Source organism: Neolamprologus brichardi, chromosome 1 (genome assembly GCF_056152115.1).
Source record: "Neolamprologus brichardi isolate AB-2024 chromosome 1, ASM5615211v1, whole genome shotgun sequence".
Classification (NCBI taxonomy): Eukaryota; Metazoa; Chordata; class Actinopteri; order Cichliformes; family Cichlidae; genus Neolamprologus; species Neolamprologus brichardi.
Genome location: NC_142104.1, coordinates 30543378 through 30567618, shown reverse-complemented (window position 1 = coordinate 30567618; position 24241 = coordinate 30543378). Strand labels below are relative to the sequence as shown.

General features: G+C 36.6%; 1 protein-coding gene across 1 annotated transcript in view; it reads left to right on the top strand.

Moving 5' to 3' along the window:
- The window catches only part of luzp2 (leucine zipper protein 2), a 147328-nt gene that overhangs the window by 73056 nt on the left and 50031 nt on the right, over positions 1–24241 (top strand). The window contains exons 2-5 of the mRNA XM_006793954.3: positions 4430–4547; positions 8950–9020; positions 13381–13462; positions 16607–16669. Coding sequence (XP_006794017.2) covers positions 4430–4547; positions 8950–9020; positions 13381–13462; positions 16607–16669 — 334 coding nt within the window. The remainder of the gene's footprint in view (positions 1–4429; positions 4548–8949; positions 9021–13380; positions 13463–16606; positions 16670–24241) is intronic.

Below are 24241 nucleotides of genomic sequence, written 5' to 3'. Positions count from 1 at the left end.
GAGCATGGTGTTTTAGCATGCTGGCACGCCTGTCTGCTTTTGGTGTGTAGTTTTATTTTCTAGTCCAAGAACTGGAAGAAATGTCACGGATGAATATGGACTTTGTTTTTTTTATATACATATTAATCAGATAGTTATGTATCGTAAAAACATTGACGTAAAAACTGACATTTTTTATACATCCTTATGTTTTTATGATATCATGCTGTTCAAATGCTGTTAGCTAATCTTAGTTTTCTATACCGAAAAAGAAAAATATGGCAACTTAGGTCTTTCTCCAAAGTTCTTTTAATTCATCCACACAGAAATGAATCAAGTATTGAACATTTTTTTGCGGTGTACTCGTGCACATTTAGTAATTATGAAGGCTTGCTGACAAATAAGACCTTTGCAAATAAGCCAACTTGTCATATCAAGATTGCTGTCACAACTGATGGGTAATTATGTTTTCTGTCTGGGTGCTATATCACATCCCTCTGACACATCAATTGACACGCCAGGTTGCAGGGGACACTAAATAATACCTGGGGAGAAATACACCATAAGGCTTCCCAGCAGCAATTTGGGAGTAAACTTCAAGGAAAAACAGAGTTTAAGAAACCTTTTGGCTAGATGTTTATTTTGATCATCGAATTATCTGCATAGTTGACAGGTGAGCTGAAAGAATGACAGAGACCCAATTCAGCTGTGAGTGGGTGTTGAAACATCTGGTAGTAAAGAAACATCCAAAGACACTAAGCCCAGAGGGATCCTTTAATTTGTCCTTGTCTGAACCAGTGACTCCCTCCTACAGATTTTCCATAAATAACTGAATTCCTGTTGGGGAGGGAGAGACCTGCTTACACACAGAGGTTTAAATTGATTTATTTATCATATTTTGTGTATTTATTCATATATCTTCCATGAATGCTGCTAATCTCTAACCAGACAGTGGTAGAAAATATCCTCCTCATTGTATGTGTTACTGATCTCTTTTTTTTTTTTACATGAAAAAAAATATTTTAAAGTAGGTTTTAAGCTGTTTATAATTCCACAGTTCATCCACTGATGAGCAATGCACAATATTAAAACAAAGTTCAAATAAGGTAACGACAATGGACAGATGCTTGTCACACAACACAGTATAGCAGGCAATACTGTCCAGTATTACATTCAAATCTTAGCACTATGAATACTTGATATAGATTACTCATTAATTATATACAGTACAGATTTGAGCCATTCTTTATTTATTTATATTTTGCTTACAAGGACTACATTTCTTTACAATTTCTGTGTTTTTTAAGTATTCTTGGGCTTTAGGCTCTAAGTTTTTCCTTAGACATTGGCTGCTTTTTCACTAACTTTTTCAATTTAGCCTTTGATTTTTTTTCTTATATATCCAGAGGAATGTTTCTGTAAATCATTTAAGCATAAAGAAGCACTTAACTCAAGGGATGAAACAGTTTTGTTTCCACACACAACAGACAACTTAGTAGAAAACCAATTATAAAGCGTGACTTGAGGCACTTGAAAAATGAAAAATATTCATAGTCCATCTCCTATTAACAGTGGACCATGAGCTCCTGTACTATATCTCTCTATGATTGCACAACGCAACCTTGGATACCTTTTATTGAGCCATTGCTTGGATGTTGACTCTAATGTTCAGTGTTGTCTCCCTTACCCTCTGCAGTTCCATTTCATACTGCAGGGTCTGCCTCATATAACTCAGAGACCTGCTGTGACTCCAAGGGCAAAGAAATATTTGTCCTCAATAATCAGATCCTATAAGAGATGCCTCCCTCGCAATCTCAGGAGTTTGATGAGTATCATAAAGGCAGCCAAATACTGATTTCAATCTGCAGATGCCTGGAAAGAAAGATTTCATTATCTCAAACACCATGGCTTTATGACCACGTGCTTGGTGGTGCCATTTCTGACCATAAGGCTTTTTTTGTCAAGCATTTGTCAGGCATTCTGGTTGTCATTATCGTCATTAACGTCACTGAATTGCAAAAAAAGGCGATCTTTGTTTCACAGAACCCAGCTAGAACACTGAACTCTTGGGAGGTCATGGTACAATCATGCAGCTGTTACCATTTGTTTTCTCTAATGAGCAGTTTATAGTAGATTGGGAAGAAAAATAATCAGACTTCATCTCAGAAGCTTGTAATATACATGTTTCTGCGTCAATGGGCCTCAAATTGTGGGTCTTATTCATTTCACAGCTACCCAAGGGTCTATTCCATTGGGTAATGAATATTATGGCAGACAGGGAGGGCTCGCTCACCCCATCTTCCCCCTGTTGCTTGAACCTGTAATAAATTTCCTGCCATTGCCATATGGTACCAAGTCATGTGTGGGATTCAATATGCCATGTTATTTATTTATTTCCCAGGTGTTGCTTTTCTGTTAGTGATTTATGTGTTATTGTGTGTGATCTCCGTCTGGGATCTATGACATGGGTTGTGGAGGGTTTTTTGGAAGACGGCCCGAGTTGAAACACAGCCATGGGTACAGAATATTGTAGCAGTCGAGTGATGCTAGGACGGTCAGGAATAGGGAATGGTCAGCAACATTTTGTAGTAGTGATTCATGTAAAGAGAGACGGGCAATTGAGAAGATTTGTGGCTACCCAGCAAGTATTTAGCAACAAATGGCTATGTTAAGTTAAACATCTAGGTTAAGTTCATATGCTTGTGCTGTCCTTCAGCATTTCTGATAATGTAAGGAAGTGAGCAGAGAAAATTCTTTTGGTCTTTTCAGTTGTGCCATGGAAAAAGTAAATATCTTTTTTAACAAGCTGTGTTAGGGTTGTTTCTTTTCTTCTCCATATGATGGTTCAGATATTTAACTTGGTTTTATTTCTTAGTAACCCTATCTCATGAAATGCATCAAGAAAAAAAAATGCCATCCAAACTTTTTTTTCCATCTCTCTTCCTTTTTCATTTTTTTCATGTTGTTGGAATAAACTTGATCTGTGACCCATAGACTTTTGGTCCCCAAAAATAATTTGTCAGAAATTCTTAAATTGTACTGTATCACAAAAACAGGGCAGATATACAGATTGGGATCATTAATACCAATAAATCAAGCATGCTGTGCGCATTACTGCCTCATACATTATCTTTGAGCCTCAGCTCTAAAATCACGGTGACACATTATGTCAATATGATTACAAATCACTCATTTCTCTCAGGGTCCAAGGAACCATTACTGCTGCTACCGCTGCATAACTTGACTTATCTAACTGGTACGCATGGAGAAGTGTTTGAGACAGCCCACGCTGTAGAAATGCTAAGCCCAGAGAAATAGATGTTAGGGTTATGAGGGGGTCCCTGGGAGATTTTGCTCCACAAAAGTGGAAAAAAACATGTTAAAAGTATATATGTGTATATAATGTGTCCGTGTGTGTGTATTTTTTTCCAGCACCTATCCAAAGTCCAGAGGTACAGCAGATGGGCTATTTTGTGACTGCTATTTTAAACCATCCCAATTAAACTCAAGAGGTCATCACAGTAATCAAATTTGCAGGCTTTAGGGGGAATTAGAACCTCTGGGCTATTTTATTTGCAGGGTAACTACATTCAGATATGCTTAATTTCAAACACCTCCCAGAAGAGTTGTCTCCTTGAGTCAGTAAACAAGGATGTTAGATTAAATGAAAAATAGATTTTCCGTTATTAGATTATTTATTTTATTTATTAGACGTTTTCCAACAGTGAAAGTGAACGTGTAGTAAATTGGAAGTCTTTTAACTCAATTAAGGGAGCAAGATGGAAATTATGTTGTTATCTTTAGCTGCCAAAAGCCAAATATAACACATATTTTAGTCAAGTCCTAGGCTATTGCTGATTTTGTATCTGCTCACCATGGCCCCTTAATCACTTTTTTGTGCCCTGATCTTTAGTAGATCTCTCAGTGGGGATTATAGTGTGTCATTAAGAATGAAAAATAATATCTTTATTAGGGCTATAGTTCATGCAAACATGCTGTGAAATATTATTTGCCTCTCTGGAAGCTCAGTAACAAATGACAAGAACGCCTCTGCACTGCCGTTCAATAGAGTTTGAAAAGGGAAACACAGGATTTGACAAATGTGCCCTGCAGAATTTGTTCCTTAATAATTGGTTGGACTACATGAATATTTAAATGGAAATGCAGGGTTATACCTCTAGTCAAAAGACCTATCTCTGTAAAACGAGCCTTCACTAAATTGGTTGATTGAAAGGAATAGAAGATTTTTTCCCCCCCATCTTTCTGTCGTAGACTGTGCCGAGTAGATATTAGGTTTCTCTCTTTTTGCTCTACCCTTTAGCCTTAACGATGGTGCTCTTAATCTAGTTGAAACACCTCGTTCTCCTAAGGGTGCCAATAAAGAGTGGATTTTTTTTAGCTAGTGGCAGACACTTAATAGTGAAATTTCATTCCTTCATTCTCTCAACAGACAAAGTTACGATGGGCTGGAAAAGAAGCTAAAGGAAGTCTTCACTGAACGAAGCAGCATTCTGCACCAGCTCTCCAAGACTTCAAAGGAACTGGACAGCATAAAAGGCAACCTTCAGGTTGAACTTTTACTGTTTCTCTTTTTTTCTTTGCAATGTTTGAAAGTTTATTCGGCTGTGAATTTTGGGCTGCGGGTTCAGTCATTTTCTAATCCCTGTTTTCAGCCGTTTGAAGGCTGGATTCATGAGCCCTTGCACATATTTTTAGTGAATTTGCAGTAAACCTGTTATTAAATATTAAGGTAAAAATGTTTTTAAGTTCAACAAGCCCACCCATTGTTACATACGTGATTTGTTAGTGTTTCTACAGCTGCTGAACAATGTAAATGTAGAGCGCAGACTGGGTAAGTCATTTTTTTGCATGAATAAAAATCCAGGGCTTAGAAGTAGACGACCAGAAATCCAACATTATCGGGACATTTCAACATAAGGATGGATTCAGCATGCTCCCATTCTCTTCTCAGGACCTTTAGCTGTCACTGATAACCTTCTCAAATGACATTTACTAAAACTTTAAGTACAGTAATTTTTTTTATTAGCGTTAGTATCACTGCAGTGACACTGTGTAGGTTAAATGTTCAATCAGATGTTCATACAGAAAAGACTCCACAGGCTACTTCAATTTATAGTAGCAAAGAACAAAAGGATTCAAATTTCTTACATGTTGTCACAACTTAAATATGACATTTTGACCTATGCTTTGTAGTTGTGAGAACTCACTCCTACCTATCCAGTAAAGACTAAAAGCTACACAATATGGTAAAACTGCTCACTCATTTACAGGCACTAAATTGGTCTGACAACTAATTAAAATCTATCTATCTATCTATCTATCTATCTATCTATCTATCTATCTATCTATCTATATAGATAGATAGATAGATAGATAGATAGATAGATAGATGTGTGTGTGTGTGTGTGTGTGTGTGTGTGTGTGTGTGTGTGTGTGTGTGTGTGTGTCTGTAAAGTTTAGAGGATGCTTGCCCTAATTAAATTTTGGCTTGAAAACAAGGTTGGGAAATATATATCACACCTCCTGCAGTGAGGGTGGTTTGCATGAAGTAAGAAAGTTTCTTTTTTTTAAATTAGCTCATAAGACAACTTTGAGTGACTATGAGGATTATTTGGTTTGTCGCAAATACGGGTATCAGTTGGTTCTGCCAAATAACAGTCTTGAACATTTCACGTACCTTATTATCCTGGACAGTAGATGTTATAATGCTGTGAGAACACAATTACCACATTGCTGGATACTGCAAAGCACTTCTTACCAGTCAGTTTAGGTCAACTTCATTATGGCTTCTGGCAGTAACAAGAAAAAAGTCAGTTATAAATTTAGATATTTTAATCACTTGGTATTTTTCAGTCGCATCAGGATATGCAGTCCAACAAAACATGCCTCCCACTTGGATGGTTAGGTCTTGGGAGCCAGATGCCCATCTTTTTCTATCCAGCACTTATAAAGTTGCTGTCTGAGTGATACTTCGTCTGTGCAGCAGCGTTTTGCCGCTTTAGGCCAATTTGTTGTCTACTGGAATAGTCAGAAAATCAATAATCAAACGAATTATATGGCCAGTTTTCCATCAGTGGTGTGTGTTTGCAAGAGATGTCCCGTGTGTCTGGAAAAAGCTCATGTAGTCTGTCTACAACTATTCCCTGGGGCAGGCTTTGATGTCTACTCACTCCAGGCTAGCTAGTTTGGCATCAATCTTCGCCGTGGGCCCTGTGCCAGCGTGCTGGGCAGGGCAGAGGTTGTGTTGGATTCCAATTTCTGTGTAGTGGAAAAAATCTATTCTTCAAGGGGGGAAACATCATCAACATTTAAAAGAGATCAAGTCAACAAGATAAAACATTTAATGTTTCTGGAAAGAAATGATGGCCCATGTGAAGTGTTTTGAAACATAATGAGCTGCCCTCTTCGTGCATTTCGGTAACCCTAATAATTAAACCTATTGTGATTGGGACTTTAGTCTTTGCTGCAGCTCCAGGGACGTTAAGAAGCAGTTAACTGTGGGCTTTAAGTAGCTGCTTTGTTGTTTAAACTTAATGTTGTGACCACATAACTTGAGAGGATTTGCACATTTAACGCAATGTAAGCCCATTTTGTAGCTGCCACACTAAACGTCTTTCAGTGATTTTTATTGTTGTTTGTGTTATAGAGTCGATTACTGAATACTAACTATTCTTTTTCTCCACAAATAAAAACATTTTTTAGAATGTTTGCTCTTACGGTACCTGAGTCATCAATGTGCTCTTGGAGTAATTTTTGGTTGACTGACCATTTATCATTTAAAAAACAGCATTTTGTGACTACATGGGCTATTGCTGTCTAATATTAAAATCATTTTAATGACCTGAAACTCCAAGTGTGGCAAAATTGTAAAAAATAAACACAGAAAACTAGGAAATTAGAAAGGCACTGCATATACTCACCAGCCACTTCATGTGTTACGGCTTGTTAGTAGCGGGCCAGTCTCTCTTTTGCCTTCAGAACTGTCTTAATTCTCTGTGGCATCGATTCAACAAGGTGCTGGAAACATTCCTCGTCCATGATGCAAATTTCCTGTTCAAAGTGCCCTCTATTGGACTAAGATCTGGTGCCTGTGGAGCCCATGTCAGTACAGTAAACTGATCATGTGAAAGAAGCCAGTTTGAGATGATTTGAGTTTTGTGACCTGCTGTGTTAATCTGCTAGAAGCAGCCATCAGAAAAAGGGAACACTGTAGGGATGGACATGGTCAACAACAATGCTCATGTGGGTTGTAGTGTGAAACGATGCTCAAACGCCCAAAGTGTGCAAAGAAACCCCATTAAACCACTAGCAGCGGCATGGCTGGTTGGATGGAGCCATGTTTTCATGGTGGAATGTTGCAGCAGAAATCAAGATTTCTCAGAAAAAGCAACATTTTTCCATTTTTCTTCCATTGATCAGTTTCGGGTCCCTGTTCGTAGCTGGCAGGAGTGGTACCCGATGTGGTGTCTGCTGTAGCCCATTTGCTTTAAAGCAATCCACCCGAGAGAGATCGGTATTAGACATGGAATTCAAACAATTAAAAACAGTGTTACTATGCTGTATCTTTTATTAAATATTGGCACATACCTGTGAAACCATACTGTAAATACATGGCTTCCATGACAGGTCCATAAAGCTTTGTAATATTTATTTTATGATGTTTTCAGTTGTTGTGAGAGATCGCTTCTTCGTACATTGCCTATAATAAGGTTATTTCATTTATCTATCAAGCTATCAGCTTAAAGAAGTGGCCATTCTCCTCTGACTTCTGGCATCAACAAAACATTTTCATCCAGATAACTGCCGCTAACTGGATATTTGCTCTTTTTTGGGCAATTTGCTGTAAACCCTAGAGTTGGTTCTGTGGAAAATTCCAGTAGATCAGCAGTTTTGGATACTCAGACCAACCCATGTGGATTTAATAGCAATGCCACATTCACTGACACTCAGTTTGAATTTAAGCAGGTCATCCTGAACATGTCTGTAAGCCTTTAAAGTACCTTTAACAAGCAGTTCATCAGGTGTATCTAAGTAGCTTAAGTGGCTGATGAGTGTTTGTTATTATATAATTACAATAAAGCAAAACACATGTTGCCATTTGATTTTGAATACAACAAAACATGGAGTCAAAATAAATAGAAAACAAACCAAATTTGAAGAATTTAAATCTGTCCATTCAGCTCGTGACTCTTTGACAAATCATACAAATGACTGAAATGCCACTCAGATATACTAAATGTGCAGCTTTATTACACCATTAGTTTATTTACTTGAGTGCAGATACATTGCCTCTTGTAAGCAGATGCTGTTCCCTCTTTTTTTTCTTTATTTCTCTTCATAGATTAACATGAAATGGGAGTCAGGCACTGGGGAGGAGCTTGTTTCAGGCATTATGGAAATGTGGCGTTAATTGCCATAGATATCACCTTCAAGTAAAGATAAACTATCTCTCCCTTGGAGTCCACATTTTCTTACAAGTCTGTACATTTCTGTTCTGTTCATAACAAACAAAAATTTCTTGGAGGGCTTGTAGGGCAATCAGAGACCTGACTAATTCATAATTACCCATCAGGCAGGTGCTGAGGCACCAGTAGAACCCAATCTGTGCTTCTGCATGTACCCTCATTAGGACATTCATCAGCAGACTGTTAAAAGCCATATAATTTGGGAGGAGGGATAGAGGTGTCTCAACATTTTACATCTGCTGCATCGTTTTCTAACAGACACCTCAGAAAACCTGGCAAGATTCTGTAATGTGTACCGCAGAATAAATGTCACAGCAAACAGTAAACGCATACAGTAAATGCTTACACATGCTTTTTTATACTGTATATTTGTTTCCATTTTCTGTTGATGGTGATATGAAGTAAATTTCCTTCAGAAGTTTTTCATGTACAAAAAAAAATTGTGCCATTCCTGGAAAAACACAGTGTCTCTGTTCTCTTTCAGTCACTGAAAAATGATGACACAGTAGCCAAGAAAGATGTGCAGAGGATTTTGGAGCTGAGCCACAAACAGAGGTAAAGTGGGGCATCATGCATGACTTAGACATGAGCTACCAACAGTGCTGTGCAGTTCACTAAACTGCCATCAAAAATTAGGTTAGAAATTAATAACCATCAGTAAAAAATGCATAATGATAAATAAAATCATGCGCTGTCTCCTGTTATGCTGTGGTTGCGAACCTCTTGTGAATGTCCTGTATTAAGCTGGTATTCAGATTAACAAGATAATAACAGGTTCTTTTTTATTATTTATTTTTATTTGTTTTCAAGTGTATTTGAAAATATAGGAGAAGCTTTTGATGAAGATATAAGATAAAAAGGGTGGTAAGGATCCATTGGTTATTCATAGCTCACAGATACATTCCTAATGTTCAAGCTGCAAAAGCATATCCACGATTACACCACGTTTCAGTCTTAACCCTTTAAAGCCGGTGGGAGTGGGCACGCTCCGTTTTGCGTAACTATTTTTAAATCCCGGTAGCACTGCAACCACGTAAGCTAGCGCAATAATTTTTTTTGCATATGAAACTGGAGGAGTTGTACTTACATCTTATGCCATCAGCTTGTGCTAGGTCCACATATAGCTTTGCAAAAATTGCATAAAAAGCACTTGCAGCAACAAAAACATAATATTCCAGAAACACGCTTGGCCGATCCGATCAGCTGTTCATAACACTTCCTAGTCCATCAGTGCGAACTATGGCATGTCCACCATGACCTGCCGAAACCTGAAGTGACGTCATTTTGCGGAAATGTAGTTTTTTACCATCAAGGCCTTATGAGCCTATACTGGTGTTTTTAAAAGTTATGTTTGACTTTATGACTTTCTGTGTCATTTCTTGGATGCTTAGGACTCATATTGCACTGCTGGAAATAGTTTCTTTTGATGCACATGCTGTTTTTTTTTTGCAAATTTGCATTATAATACTTATTTATTATAATGTTGTTTTTCCTGCAGTATATAAAAATTGGTGTATTCCAAAAACAAAACTATGAAGACACTAAAAATAAATTTCCTGGGGTGGGAAACTATTTTGTGCAACTTTTTTATATTTACAGTTTTGAGGGATAAGCCTCTTAAATTTCTCTAACTAGAAATATATGTTAAAAAACAAAAACGATTTTCAATTTTTTTGTAGTTTATTTCACTTTTTTGCAATTTATGTAATTACTATACACTTAATGCATACATATTATTAAACTTTGGCCTATAATGGTTGTATTGATGTATATCAACTTGAAATGCTCCCAAAAATGACACTACAGCATGTAAAAATATAATATAAGCTCTGGCGGACTTGGTTCTATGGTAGGTCTTAAAGGGTTAATCATCTAGTGACATCCTCAGATTCTGTTACATGTAGCTGTGCAAACCAAACTTTACAGTTCTGAGAAAACTGACAACCAATTTGCGTTTCGATCCTGGACTTGGAGTGAACTTCAACAACTGAGATTTGTTTTGTTCATGAATTTCAACCACAAAGAGTTTAAATAGCTTTCATTTGGATTTGTTTGTGTGACTAGTTGCTCTTCCTTAGCAACAGCACCCACAAAGGCTTATGAGTATAGTATAGTAATCATCATAGCCACCGCCATGCCAACATGACATGCCAGCACATTTTCTCTGCTGAAATAAGAGTAATAAGAATAAGAAATACTTTATTTATCCCAAAGCTTGTGAAATTGCTGTGTTTCAGCTGCCAGCACATGAAAAACAACATAGCTCAATAAACACAGTACCACAGAACAAAATAGCTTGGAAAAGAAAAAAAAGAGCTCGATTAAATAGAAAACACACCCGGGTAAAAAAATAAGTAAATAAATCTAAATATCATACAGTCAGGGTCTTAAATCTAAAATGAATATATACGAATATCTGGTATTAATTGGTAAAGAGTTTCTGTATCTGTCCTTGAGGCTTCTGAGCTCAGGTGTGTCCAGTTTGTGGCGCAGTGGATGGTATAGAACCATTAATTCACACCCAGTTATTTGGATGACTTCTACGTAAGCTGATGATAGAAACCAACTGCAACAGCAGCAATGACGATAAGCCCTGGGAAATTCAAATGCATTCCAGCAGCTAGTTGTACAATATTCAGTCCACCGAACTGTCTGAAATCACAAAACACTTCAATCACACAGTGGTCCAAGAGGCGAGAGGAATGCAAACTGGTGGTTGTTGCATAAACCTGTAGAGTCTTTTGGTGATGCGATTCTTTCATGTTAAGTTTTGCAGTGTTTTTACACACTGTATAATATTTACTGGTGAATATAATTGATAAGAAAAACAGAATTCTGTCATGTGAACAAAACACTGTTTGTATTGTCATATGAAGATTTAAAAAAAAATGGTGTCTGCATAATCACATCATGACCATCAGGTATCTAATGGATATAAATAATGATAAGTAATGACTTGCTCATTGTTATTGAGGATGGTACTTTTCAGGTGTTGGCCAGTGTGTCTCCAGTACACACAGGAGCAGGTAGATAATTCATAATTCAATCACAAACCTGTCTTGTGTATTTAAAAATGATATGCCTGTTTTCATTTTGCGAAAAAGCAAGCATCTGTGATTTAGAGCTTCTTTTTTTTTAGTGAGCTGAAAAAGTGTTTAGCTTAAGTGCTTTACCAGTTAGGACTGTCTGATTAATGTTGTGTGTAATGAGACTGCTAATGATTTGGAGTCATTCATGGCCTTCATCCTCCCTGAAATGTCAGCCTGACTGAAGTCCAGCTGTGTGTGTGTGTGTAGTATCTGGGTAGCCAATCAATAGCCTATCAGAAGTCCATGGCAGCTCTCACATGTCATCAAGCTAAAAAACTATAAAGCAGTAGCTTGGCTCAATGTTGCCTACCTAGCATTTGTGAGCCACAACTTTTTCAATGTGTTATTAATCCACCTTTAGAGTTCCAGTGTCTGCCAAGTGTGATTACCAGCTGGCTCCATTATCGGGAGTGCAGACAGGTGACAGGTGATTCATTGCAGGTCATTTACTTTTGTCAAGTCTTAACAGAAATTTGATTGGCTCCTGAAAATAATTTTGATCCAAAGAGCAATGCAAAAAAGTTGGTAAAAATGTAACAGTTTTTAAATAGCAATTAAAATAGCTTAACTTACTTTCATCCCTTTTTGTATTTACTTATCACAGACTCTTCAAGCCTGTGTCACATTTACTGTCTCTCTTTTGGCAGTTTAGACAGTTTTGATATATTATGTACAAACTCTTCCAAGTTTTGGATGCAGGGGATGTGAATATAAATGGAAAACCAAAGCAAGGGTGGTTGGTTGGTCACTATGAAGAAAAATGTTTTTTAGGTTGAACTTATGCCAAGAGACAAGACCACTGGCATATAAAGTATAACAGTGTATGACTGCTGAGCAGTGACATCCTTTCCACTCTGAGTGTTGCTGTACTGCCTTGAAAGATAATGTCCCCTAACTACACTACTGGGTGACTGTGACATACGTCATACACTTCAGCCATGCTTGGAAACAGTAAATAGGCTGTTACTTATAATTTTAACTGGGCTACCTTGTGATGTGATTTCTAGAAGCGTTTTTGGTACCACTGACCCACATCCCCTGCCTCCTTGATTTAGAATTCCCTGTTATCTGTGCTCAGGAGCACCAAACTATACTGAATTACAAATTACAGTCGAATGCATAAAAATTTAATTTTATGTTAAACACATAATTCATTCTGCATTAGTCATCACACCACATGAACCGTAAAATTCAGGGAATTTTAATACACTGCAAGAAGCAGTATAGCAGTGCAGTGCATTGCAGCAAACTTGGTCTTCTTGTATCTCGTCTTTCTCCTTAAACCTAACAGCCGTCTCTTGCTGTTGGCTTCATGGGAATGTTTGCTAAACTCTACATTTATAGATCATATACATAGAAAATTAAATTGACTGTAGTCAGGCATTTTAAATTCAAACAAAATCATTAAATGATAATACATGTGAAATTGTTTAGGATCGAAGAAAGATGTGTGGCTGCTATGAACCAAAGTGTGAGTTGCAGTTACACGGCCCATTATTGCATCATCCATTCATAAATTAAGCTAATTATGTTTTTATCTTAAAAAATATGTTTGTAAACAAAATATTTCCTTTTGATTCAAATTAATGAATTTGTTCATATCCTGCTCATAGATTCATAATAAAAATCATCCAACTGACAATCACAGATGACAGCAGATGTAAGCTGGTGACAAAGACATTAGTAAAATTTACTTCTGTCCAAAAAAATTGCTTTTAAGAGTGATATATCTAAGAAGGCCATTCTGTGGTAGAGCAGTCAAGGCATCTGAAAATGTGAGGAGGAAGTACTAACAGAGTGTTTCTCACTTCCCTTTCACTTGACAGAGAGGAGATGAAGTCCCTCCAGGCAGCCTTGCAGAAGCAGCTGGATGAGGCAAATGAGAAAGCGGAGAAGCAGCAGGCCACGGTAAGACAGAGCTGACCTGACCATCAACATCCGGTCTTGTCTAACCAGCATTGTCACCTGTCACACGGGGCCTTCGCTGATCCACACTCATTACCCAGCAGCAAGCTCCCGCCTCTATCCTTCACCATATAATTGAAACTTTCAGAGTGAACAAAAGCTTTGTGTCAGCTATTATTTTGTTCGAACAGAAGTCCAGAGTTCAAAGGTGGCAAGTTTGCTATTTTATCATTAAAAAAAATAAGTAAGCAAAGGTCTAAAATTATTATCGTCAACCGATTATCTAAATTGGAAGTGATTAGTTTTCTGTTAATTACTAAATAAACAAATCATTTTCAGCATCATGTTCGATAACAACATATGCAGATGATACTCCGTTTTTAATTGCCAATGTTACAGGAGATGCAAAATATGCCTATTTTAGTTCAAAACACAAGAAAAGCATGTTAAATTTGTGATTATTTAAAATATATATGCAAACCATGGAAGCATGCAACATGTGTTACAAGATACGTGAAAATTAATTACATTTTAATGATAAAATATTTTTGATGTCAGTGGAAAACATCATTTCTGTTAACTCCAGTTTAAATAAAATCACAATATTTTAATTACTGAACCAATTAAAAGAAATGCACCTCTAAGGAGTTCAAATAATGTTTCTTTGCTACCAAACAATATGAGAAGCAATGAGTATTTACACCTTTAAATTATTACACAGTGGAGAATTCTATATTTAGTTTCAGCAGCTTTACTGCATTTGGTATCAGGTAAGGTTGAAAGCAGCCTTAATTTAAGACAAACTTTAATTTCTTCATCATGATTAGTATAAGTACTCATTTTAATGTGCTTGCTCTGAGAGGCCTTTTGTAGAATTCAGATTAAAAAATGTATTTTGGCATCGGCGGTGATGCTGCATTAATACACTGTATGTGCTGTGCCTTACTGTATTGGCCCACATTTCTACTCTCATGCTGTTCTGAGAAACCCTCTCTTGTTCCTCCACTTTCTCCTTATCAACAAATCAGCATAAATCCTGTCTAGCTGCACTGACAGCTACAGTACTGGAATGCTTCTAGGACTTTCAATATATGCTAATGAAAATCTGGCCTGTAACAGTGCAGGCTTCTTATGCACAGTCACAGCGTTTAATGGGCACCGTGACATTACAATCGACAATCAAATCATGGACTCGCAGCGAGATAAACAAAAGTACAGTAACATTTCCAATGACGTGTGTGCCATTTTCCTTTGCCTGGTGACAAATCCCAGTGTCTGATTTTTGTGGTTTGACATTTACATTCTGAAAAGTGATATGTATTTCTACTTTCTACTTCCACTTTCTAAGATTTAAGATTCAAAATAGCACCTCAGCAGGATGTAAAAGTTACACATGTTCAACAAAACAATAAAATAATCTATCTAGTAGAAAACGTGGCTTCTAAAAGTTCCTAGTGAAAAATAAAACCATAAGGAGAAGCATATACCTCGCAAAATCACAAAAAAACACACATTACAAAGTTGCTAAATATTTGTTGACAGATATGGGTAATTACATTCAAGCCAATCTCAACATCAGACAGTTTATTGCCATAAGCAGAGATATATCAGATATATCTTAAGAAATATTTTAGCTACAAATATTACAATGACTAATTATTATCAATTGTTATTATTGTTATTAATATTTGGTTACATTTGAAATACTATTTCATATGTATAGATAGATAGATAGATAGATAGATAGATAGATAGATAGATAGCCGACCCGTACTCCCTTATCTTATCCTAATATCTAAGCACTGTAGAAGTTGTTTTTCTTTTCCTTTTTTCTTCTTTTTTTAACCATTCCTGGGGGCATTGGTGGTGACTGCAAGCCTCAGACATGAACCTTGATGTTATCATGCCTTGTTAGGGGATGTGAGTCAACTGGTGAGGCTTATTTTACTGTTCCCCGGGGTATGTACCTGACATGAGGGCACCAGACCCATGAATCTTTTCGTCTTTGTCCTCAGGACTATGTTGATGACCTCTTTCAAGGACGGATTTTGCTAAAACCTTTTTTTTTTAGAGTTGAAAACTCGAAGACAAAACCGTAACCTATCTGTCTTACACACTGAATTCATTCGCTTAGATATATAGTAGCCCATGGCAGCAGTTTGCTGGTTGGTTTTTCAATCTCTGTATGACTACAAGTCCATACAACCACACACACAAACACACATGCCACAGGCACTCTCTAATTTTAACTGAAAAATGAAAGACAAACCAAGCTCTTGATGAGCACTTGTTATGCCTAATTCTAACTAATTCTGCAAGGCACAAGAAAAATATAATGTGTTTTTTTGTCAAAGTTTAAAGGTCTTCAGGCCTTTGTGGTTGACTAAAAAGCTAAAAAAAGAAGACAGCATTTGTGATTTTAAATGTAACTACCTACTTATAGTGCCCCTCTGCTACTGTCATTTTATATCTAATTGCATCAGTTTATGGTAAGGTACGGTGTTTATGTTGCCTTTTCATATAGTTTAACTGGAGGCTAAGTCAATTTTTTAAGGCTCGCACTGGAATATTCAGAAACAGTCAGTGTGCTGTTGCATAGAAGCATGGATGACGTGTGAAAAATAATTTTATTCAGGGGCATAATTAGTCTGCCAGAATGTTCTTTCCTTCTCTGTTCTGTATGTATGTATGTCTTTTTTCTAGGTCTTCTCAGGGACAGTGACAATGATTGAATATTGATGTTATCACGGTCAGGTTGGAGATGTGAGTCACCTGCTGTGGTCTAGTTTACAGTTCCCCAGGATGTCTTGGTAGAAAGTGGAAAAAAACATTGACTTGCATTTATTTGATTTTAAAAAATGTAGAAAATACATTTATTTTTTTTTATATTTCATTCGAAATGAAGCATATGAGACCTATTTTTCAAGATTTATAGGATGTTGTCAGTAGGAACAAATAGGCTTTGGCTTTTATTCACATACAGAATTGCATCTGTTGAATGAAATTAATTACACATACACTAGGCAAACTCATCATCCATAACGGTCATTAAATATGTTCACTGATGGAAAAAAGCACACATGCATACAGCTGGACTTTCTATGTGATCATCTTTTTACCTTTTTTTTTTGTCTTCCCTGTCTTCAGATTAAATTTCTTAAAGTGGAGATGGAGAAAAAAACCAAAATCATCAAGGATTTACAGCAAGAGGTGAGTCATCAAAATATTATCTAAAGCTGGCTGAATCACACTACACATTCATAAGGTATATACAGACAGAAAAAAATATAAGGGAAAAATTGCATTGTCTCTACACAGTTATCTATAAAAATGCTATAAAATGTAGCATTTAAACAAATATAATGATATCATCCTTGGTGTATATTATTTTTCCATTTTAAATCTCAAATTAGTGAGGCTTGGCAGTGCTATCGTTTGCAATGTTGAATTAAAAATCTCCTGTTAAGAGCCTGTGATTGCTTTGACCATGGTTTACATAATTACATTATTGTTTTACTGGATTTTCTTCCTTACCAAACCATTCAGTAACCCTTGTAGACAACTCTCAAGATATAAGTACTTACCCTGGATGACTATGGTCACTCATAACAATATAATAGTTCTCTATTGGAGGGAAAATGAGATCATCCCAGCAAATTTTCTCCCACAGTGGCTCACCTCAGGGGTGCGCAATTAAGATTGTCCTTTATTTTCTTACACATCTGTAGGTAACTTGAATGTTTTCTAATTAAATGATCACGATTTCACCTTTCTGTCTGTGTTTGATTAATTTTCTTGATTATCTGTGTTTGCCAAAAGCCATTAGATTATCCCCAGGGACTCAGAGAAAAGCGTGTTTGTCTCAGTCAAAGGTGGACAAACACTGGCACTGGGGTAAACATTTTCATTTCAATGAGTACTTTGAAATACAGTTTTATAAAATAAATGTTTTTGATCATGTTTGCAATCATGATTGCCATGGCTTCCACTGGTTGAGAATCTGGGCTCTCTTCCTCTGCAACTTCTGTGATGGATTTCTCTCTGCAGGGTTGTTCAACATCTGTGCAAAGTAGTGCATCTAAAAAGAAGTTCTTTCTCTTTGATTCTGAGGCTCTGACACAACATCTAACACTTACTGCTGATGCCTTAGACACCTTAAAAAAGGTTCAGCTTGCAAATACCATTCTAGCTTACTGAAAATACTGACTCTATGATATCTGCAATTTGGTTTGTTTTCTATATGAATAAAAAAAACAATCAAATAATATATTCCAATAAAAAGAATCAGAACAACATGGCAACATCAGTAAAAGCTGCCTTTAGGGGTGTTTAGACCCCTAGACAGTTCTAATATTTTGTTTTTTGTTTATCAGCAATGTGACATGAAAGAAAAATGAAACATCTGTAGACTTTGCTGTGACAAATGAAATGAAATTGGATCCTACCATCCACTTAACTGATTTTACTGTGACAATGGGATATTATACCAATTTTGTATGGATTCTGAATTCTCTTATATTGCAGATTTGACTGCAATATTTTCAAATGCAAATTAGAAAGAATCGGCTACGGGATTGATTTACTCATCAAGTAATTTTTACTTACTATAGTTTATACTAATTTATACTACTACTACTACTAATAATAATAATAATAATAAATTGGCTAATAAACTACTAAACATGAGCATATGTGTATGAAAAAATATGTTTTGGAGCAAATAAGAGTTTCTTTTAATAGTTGGACAGATTACACAGGCAACTCTTAGTTTGCTGCCTATGATCACAAAGCCATGAAGTGTTTTTGAACAGCAAGAAAGCTATTTAAATACATCATAGGATCATGGGAAATGATCAAAAGATACTGGAAATTATACCACCATATTGCTCACTATTGCACTGAGGAAAGTGATTTTTGCCAGATGTTCAAATTAATTTGAGACCATTTTTACTGAGCTTTGCTTCAGTAACATGATCAAGTGCTTCAGATGAAGAATCAAACAGTCACATAATGATATCAGTTTACTGAGATCAGTCTGTTTTAAGAAGAACCTTTCACGTTATCTTGCCCTTGACCTCCCTACTGGTACTAAAATTGCTGCGTCTTCACAGTCTGCAATTTTATAGAGATAGTAGAGGTTGATCTTAAATTGTGTGTAAACCCGTACCGATTGCCTTTAATTGTTCTCTGTGGAATTTTTGACCTCTAACATCATGGAGCAATGTTTTTTTTTTTCTTTTCTTTTTTTCCCAAGGTCACTTTTGTTCTTGTCACGTGAATTCACAAGTGACCTAATATCTAATTTTACCAGTTTACGATATTTCACACAGTTCCACAGATCTATACAGGAGTAAATGTACCTGGATACTCTGATGCACCATTAGTCTTTGTAAAATTAACTTTATCACCTACTGACTACATTAAAAAAAAAAAAAGGTTCACTGAGAAACGACGTTGTTCTGTGATTTTATCTCAGGCTGTTTAATACTGCAGTTCTGGCACAAAGATAATGGTCCTTGGTCTGATATTATTATAGCATACCATTTTACACCATTTTACCACTTTTCAATTTTAAATACTATAAAAAATAGAAATAAATAGAGACACGCTTTTTATCTATTAAACAGGAAAGTACAGTATTCACTGGCCTTCACTTGCTCTACATGTTGTCATGCTGCAGCCTTATTACAAAATGTATTCAATTCATTAGTCACCTCAAAATTCTACACAACGCCCCATAATGACAAAGAGAAAATAGTTTGCTTGAAATTTTGCAAATGTATTAAACATAAAAAACCAAACTATTACATGTATTCACAGCCTTTGACATGACACTCAAAGCTGAGCTCGGTTGCATCCTTTTCAATGATCATCTGTCTGATGTTTCCACAACTTGATTGGAGTCCACATGTGGTAAATTCAGTTGACTGGACATGATTTGGAAAGGTGAAATCACAGTGGTGGCAGGATCATGCTCTGTGTATGTTTTTTGGCAGCAGGAACTGGGACTGTAGTCAGGGTCAAGGGAAAGATACATGCAGGAATATGCAGACATCCTTGATGATAACTTGCTCCACAGCTCTCTGAACCTCGGGCTGAAGTGAAGGTTCATCTTTCAACAAGACAACGACCCTAAGCACACAGTCAAGATAACAACTGAGTGGCTTTATTTTCATACGTCCCTGCCAGAGCCCACACTTGAAACTGACTGAACATCTGTGGAGAAATCTGAAAATGGCGCATGAGAAGTTCAACAAAGAAGAATGGGAGAAACTGCCCAAAAATTGGTGCACCAAACTCAAAAAAACATGGACTGTAATGGCTGCCAAAGGAGCTTCAAGAAAGTACTGAGCAAAGGCTGTGGATACTTAAAGTTATTCACTTATAGGTATAATACTGTTATAATTTTGTTGTTTTTTTCAAGGTGTTTTTGTTTCACTTACAGGGTATTGTCTTTGGAATTTTGTGGTGGGAAATACATTTAATTCATTTTGGAAAAACATCACATGGCAAAATATGGAACAAGCGACATGCCATGAATACTTTCCGGATGCACTGTATATTGCAATAGTGTACTGTAGTACACACACATGCAGGACATTTAGACTTTCACAGTGGTGATTATTCTTCTTATTATTGTTAGAGAAATTATTACATTAAAAAACTCTATTGTTTGGGAGTTTTTAGATTTTTATGAGTGGAAGATGAGTGAGTCAAAGACAGATGTGCACTTTTTCCCTTTTTGTGGCTAATGAGGGAAGGACTTCAGACTGTACTAGTCTGCTACTGCGACCCTTACACAATCTCTGCCCAGCCCACTGATGTGCAGAAACAAGTGTGACTGGGTCATTAAGCACATTTCAACCATCCTGAATTGTCAGTATGGTACAGTCATTATAGTAAGGTTTAAAAATAATGCTGCCTTGGGCTACTGTTAAATGCTACTTTTTTAGCCTCCTTAACTCTCTTGGGGGTAATCAGAGGTAAATTTAGAAGCACTTCTATAATCAATCAAGTGATTTTCACAGCAAGAGCTTTCACGTGTCAGCAGATCAGTTTAACCTGGTAAATGACCCATAAAGACAGCTATGATTTGACTTTGTAATGAACAATTAGAAATGCTTTTGCTCTTAAACAACATCTTGATTTGGGAGTACAATAAAAGCACACAGACAAAGAACCATGACTTAACAAATGCTGGTCACGATCCTTGCAGCTTATGTGTAATTTAAAGGTTTTACGCATTTTAATCCCTGACTACTGCTGTATCGCATTACTATCTGCATACATTGTACACACCAATCTTCTCCAACCAAAGAGCTGGCAAAAAGCTTTGCCAAATGTAGGACTTGAATAAGACTTTGAGACTTTAACTGCACTTTGTGGTAGAATTTCCAGAGAAATGCTTCTTCACACCAGTTATTTACTCAGATTTTCACTGCAATCAGCTGAACGAGGCAAAGAGCAGCAGTACAGATGACATGATTGTTTTCTAGGCCCTCTATTTCCATTTCACAGAGTGCTTCATTGTTGCCGTTTATAGGTTTTAATGTTGTATTTCTGATTTACATTTCTTGGAAAATAGTCAAGAAGGTTAATAACTTTCATAGTCACATATGGAATGGGCCATGTGTATGCTGCAGAGATCTGCGGACTTCTTTAACATCTGTGATATAACCAAAATATATGTTCGCATCTAGGGTGGCTGTAGCTCAGGTGGTAGAGCAGGTCATCTATTGATCGGAAGGTTGGTGGTTCGATTCCTGGCTTCCCCTAGTCTGCATGCCAAATATCCTTGGGCAAGATACTAACCCCAAATTGCTCTCCGATGCATCCATCGGAGTATGAATGTGTGTGAATGTTATCTAGAAAGCACCTAGAGAAATGTGCTTGTGTGAATGGGTGAATGCACAAGTTGTGTAAAGCGCTTTGAGTGCTCAGAAGAGTAGAAAAGCGCTATATAAGAACCAGTCCATCTATTACATAGTCTCAAGTTACATAAAAATAATTTGCGGAAATGTGAAAGTCAAACATTTTAAATCATTACAATTTACCCCAGCAGTTGTGACTGGATATAGAACTGTTTTAAGTATAAATGAGCCAGAACAAAGAGTAGGAGAAACAGGCTAGACAATGCATGAAAATTCAATGAAATAAGATGTTACAAAACAGTTGCTCTTGCACATTTTATATGCACACCATAAAGCCATAGGGTTTACACTCGGATAAAATTCAGTCTGGCATACCAAGTTTTTCTTCTTACTTTGCAAAGCATATAGAGTGGCAGGTGGGATGGTTTGGTGTAAATTTGTTGCAAACCCAATAACCACTGTTTCACAGTATCTATTTCAATCTATTCAATATGCATTAATAGTGGCTATTCCACCAGTGTCGTTCTAAAACTGAAAATATAACTAATTACTGGGATAATGTATAAATAAAAACATAATTTAAATGTGTATATGAACAATACTTGAACGACCAATAAATAAAACATCAAAGCTATGTAATGTAAATGAGAAGTAACTAGTCAAAGGCTACAGTTCTCAATAATGCTGAATTGATTCATTTTCTGCTGAGAGGTATTTGTAATACATTATCCATCCCATTTGTATCGTTATTGATTATGTAAATATTAGAAACATGACCAAAGTTGTGACCTAAGATTTGTGATATAGCACATTATCCTGTCGGAGTCACCCATCAAAAGATGAATACATTGTGGTTATAAAAGGATGGACATGGTCAGCAACACCAAGTAGGTTGTGGCATTTACTGTATATGATGCTCAATGGGCACTGACGACCTAGAAGAGCAAAATATCCCTTCTGCAGTTATACCATCAATAGCAGCCTGGATTGTTGATACTAGGTAATATGGGGTCATGTTTTTATGTTGTTTAGCCAAATTCTGACACTTCCACCCACATGTTGCAGCAGAAACTAACAAGACAACATTTTCCCAGTTTTCTGTAGTTGAATTTGTTTGAGCCTGTACGAATTACAGCGTCCGTTTCCTGTCCTTAGCTGACAGGAGTGGAACCTGTTGTGGTACAATCAGAGATGCTCTTTTGCGTACCTTGGTTCTAACGAATGGTTATTTCAATTACTGTTTGCTTCTTATGAGCTCAAAACAGACTGGTCATTGTCCTCTAGCATCAACAAGGCATTGTAGCCCAGAGAACTGCCACTCATTGGACCATTCTCTGTAAAGCCTAGGGTTGGTTGTGCAGGAAAATCCAAGTAGATGTGCAGTTTGTGAGAGACTAATAACAATACCACATTTAAAATTGCTCAAATCACCTTTCTTCCACATTCTCATGCTCAGTTTGAACTTCAGCAAATTGTCTGAATGTCATACACTGATTTGTTGACATGTGATCAGCTGATTAGTTGTGTTAACAAGCACTTGAACAGGTATACCTAATGAACTGTCTGGTGTGAGTATTATTTTACACCAATTCTCTGCATTCTGAGGCCAAAGTATATAAAAATTCCTAACAAAGCTGAAGGGAACATCTGTAAATCCATTTATATCCTTTGTTTACAACAGTATTGGGTTTTAAAATCTGTTTTATGTTGCATATCACTGTGAATTGTGTTGTGGTGTCAGAGGGGAAGCTTTATGGCTGCAATTCACTGTGAAGTCATTATCAATGATTTGCTTTCAGAGCTTATTATGACTGTTTTGAGGGAGAGTGATTTGCAGGCTGACTTGGATCCTGCTGGGATTCATCAGGTTCTCACAGAGCATTGTAATAGACAGCCACACATTCAGCTCCTTGCCGCTGATGCTGATTTTTTTTTTCTCTAGTTTAAAATGGCTTCCTGACATTGTCTTCTTCCTTTCATGTCTTCCCGATGTAATTTCACCAGCTAAATGGCAGAAGAAAAAAAATAATGCATCGGGGCATTTACTGGATTTCTCTATGATAGCCTTAAGAAAAAAAAGGAGTGACAAGAAACTGAAGTAGGCGGATAAGGGAAACTGCATCATTATGTGTTCAGGAGGACAAAGACAAAGCAGATGAAACTGCAGAACTAACAGAGGTTTTATACTATGCTCTAGCAAAACATGCCGTTTTTTTCTTTCTCTTTAGATTGATGGCACAAACTCACTTCTTCCTCATCAGCAGAAAGTGATAGTGAATTCATCAGAAGTCACTATTATCATGCTTTCAAGTGAGTCAAGTGAATATAAAGTAAATTAAGCAACCTTGCTTGTATTGATGAGGCTTCATCAGAGTTCATTTCACACATGTGATCACTTACATACATTAAGAAGAAGAAGAAGTCCATAAAAATCAATGATTTCATATATTATCTACTTAAAAAATAAATATTGAAACCCCATAGGAGGAAAAATAATTACTGTGTTATGACTTGACTAATCACATAACACATTCTGTTTACTTTTCCCCCCCAGCGTAGATATATCACAGTAATGATACAGGCAAGACACATCTAGTTTTGTTTATTTATATATAAACATATGACGATAAATGTCATATTTTCCATAGGCACAGTGCATGTAGATACATCATTTATTGTTCAAACCACAAAGTAACAACTGTCATATTTTAGTCAGACTTTTCTATGATAGTCCAGATGTCGTGACCTTTTTAGATGCAAATTAATCAAAACACATAAATTGGTCACCGTGGGAGAGCAGATGTTACTCTTTGGATCCCTACAAAAGAGTTTAAAAGTCTAACATGCAAACTAGGAAATAACGATGACAATAACAAAATGAAAGCAGCAAAAACAACATACTGTATGAGTA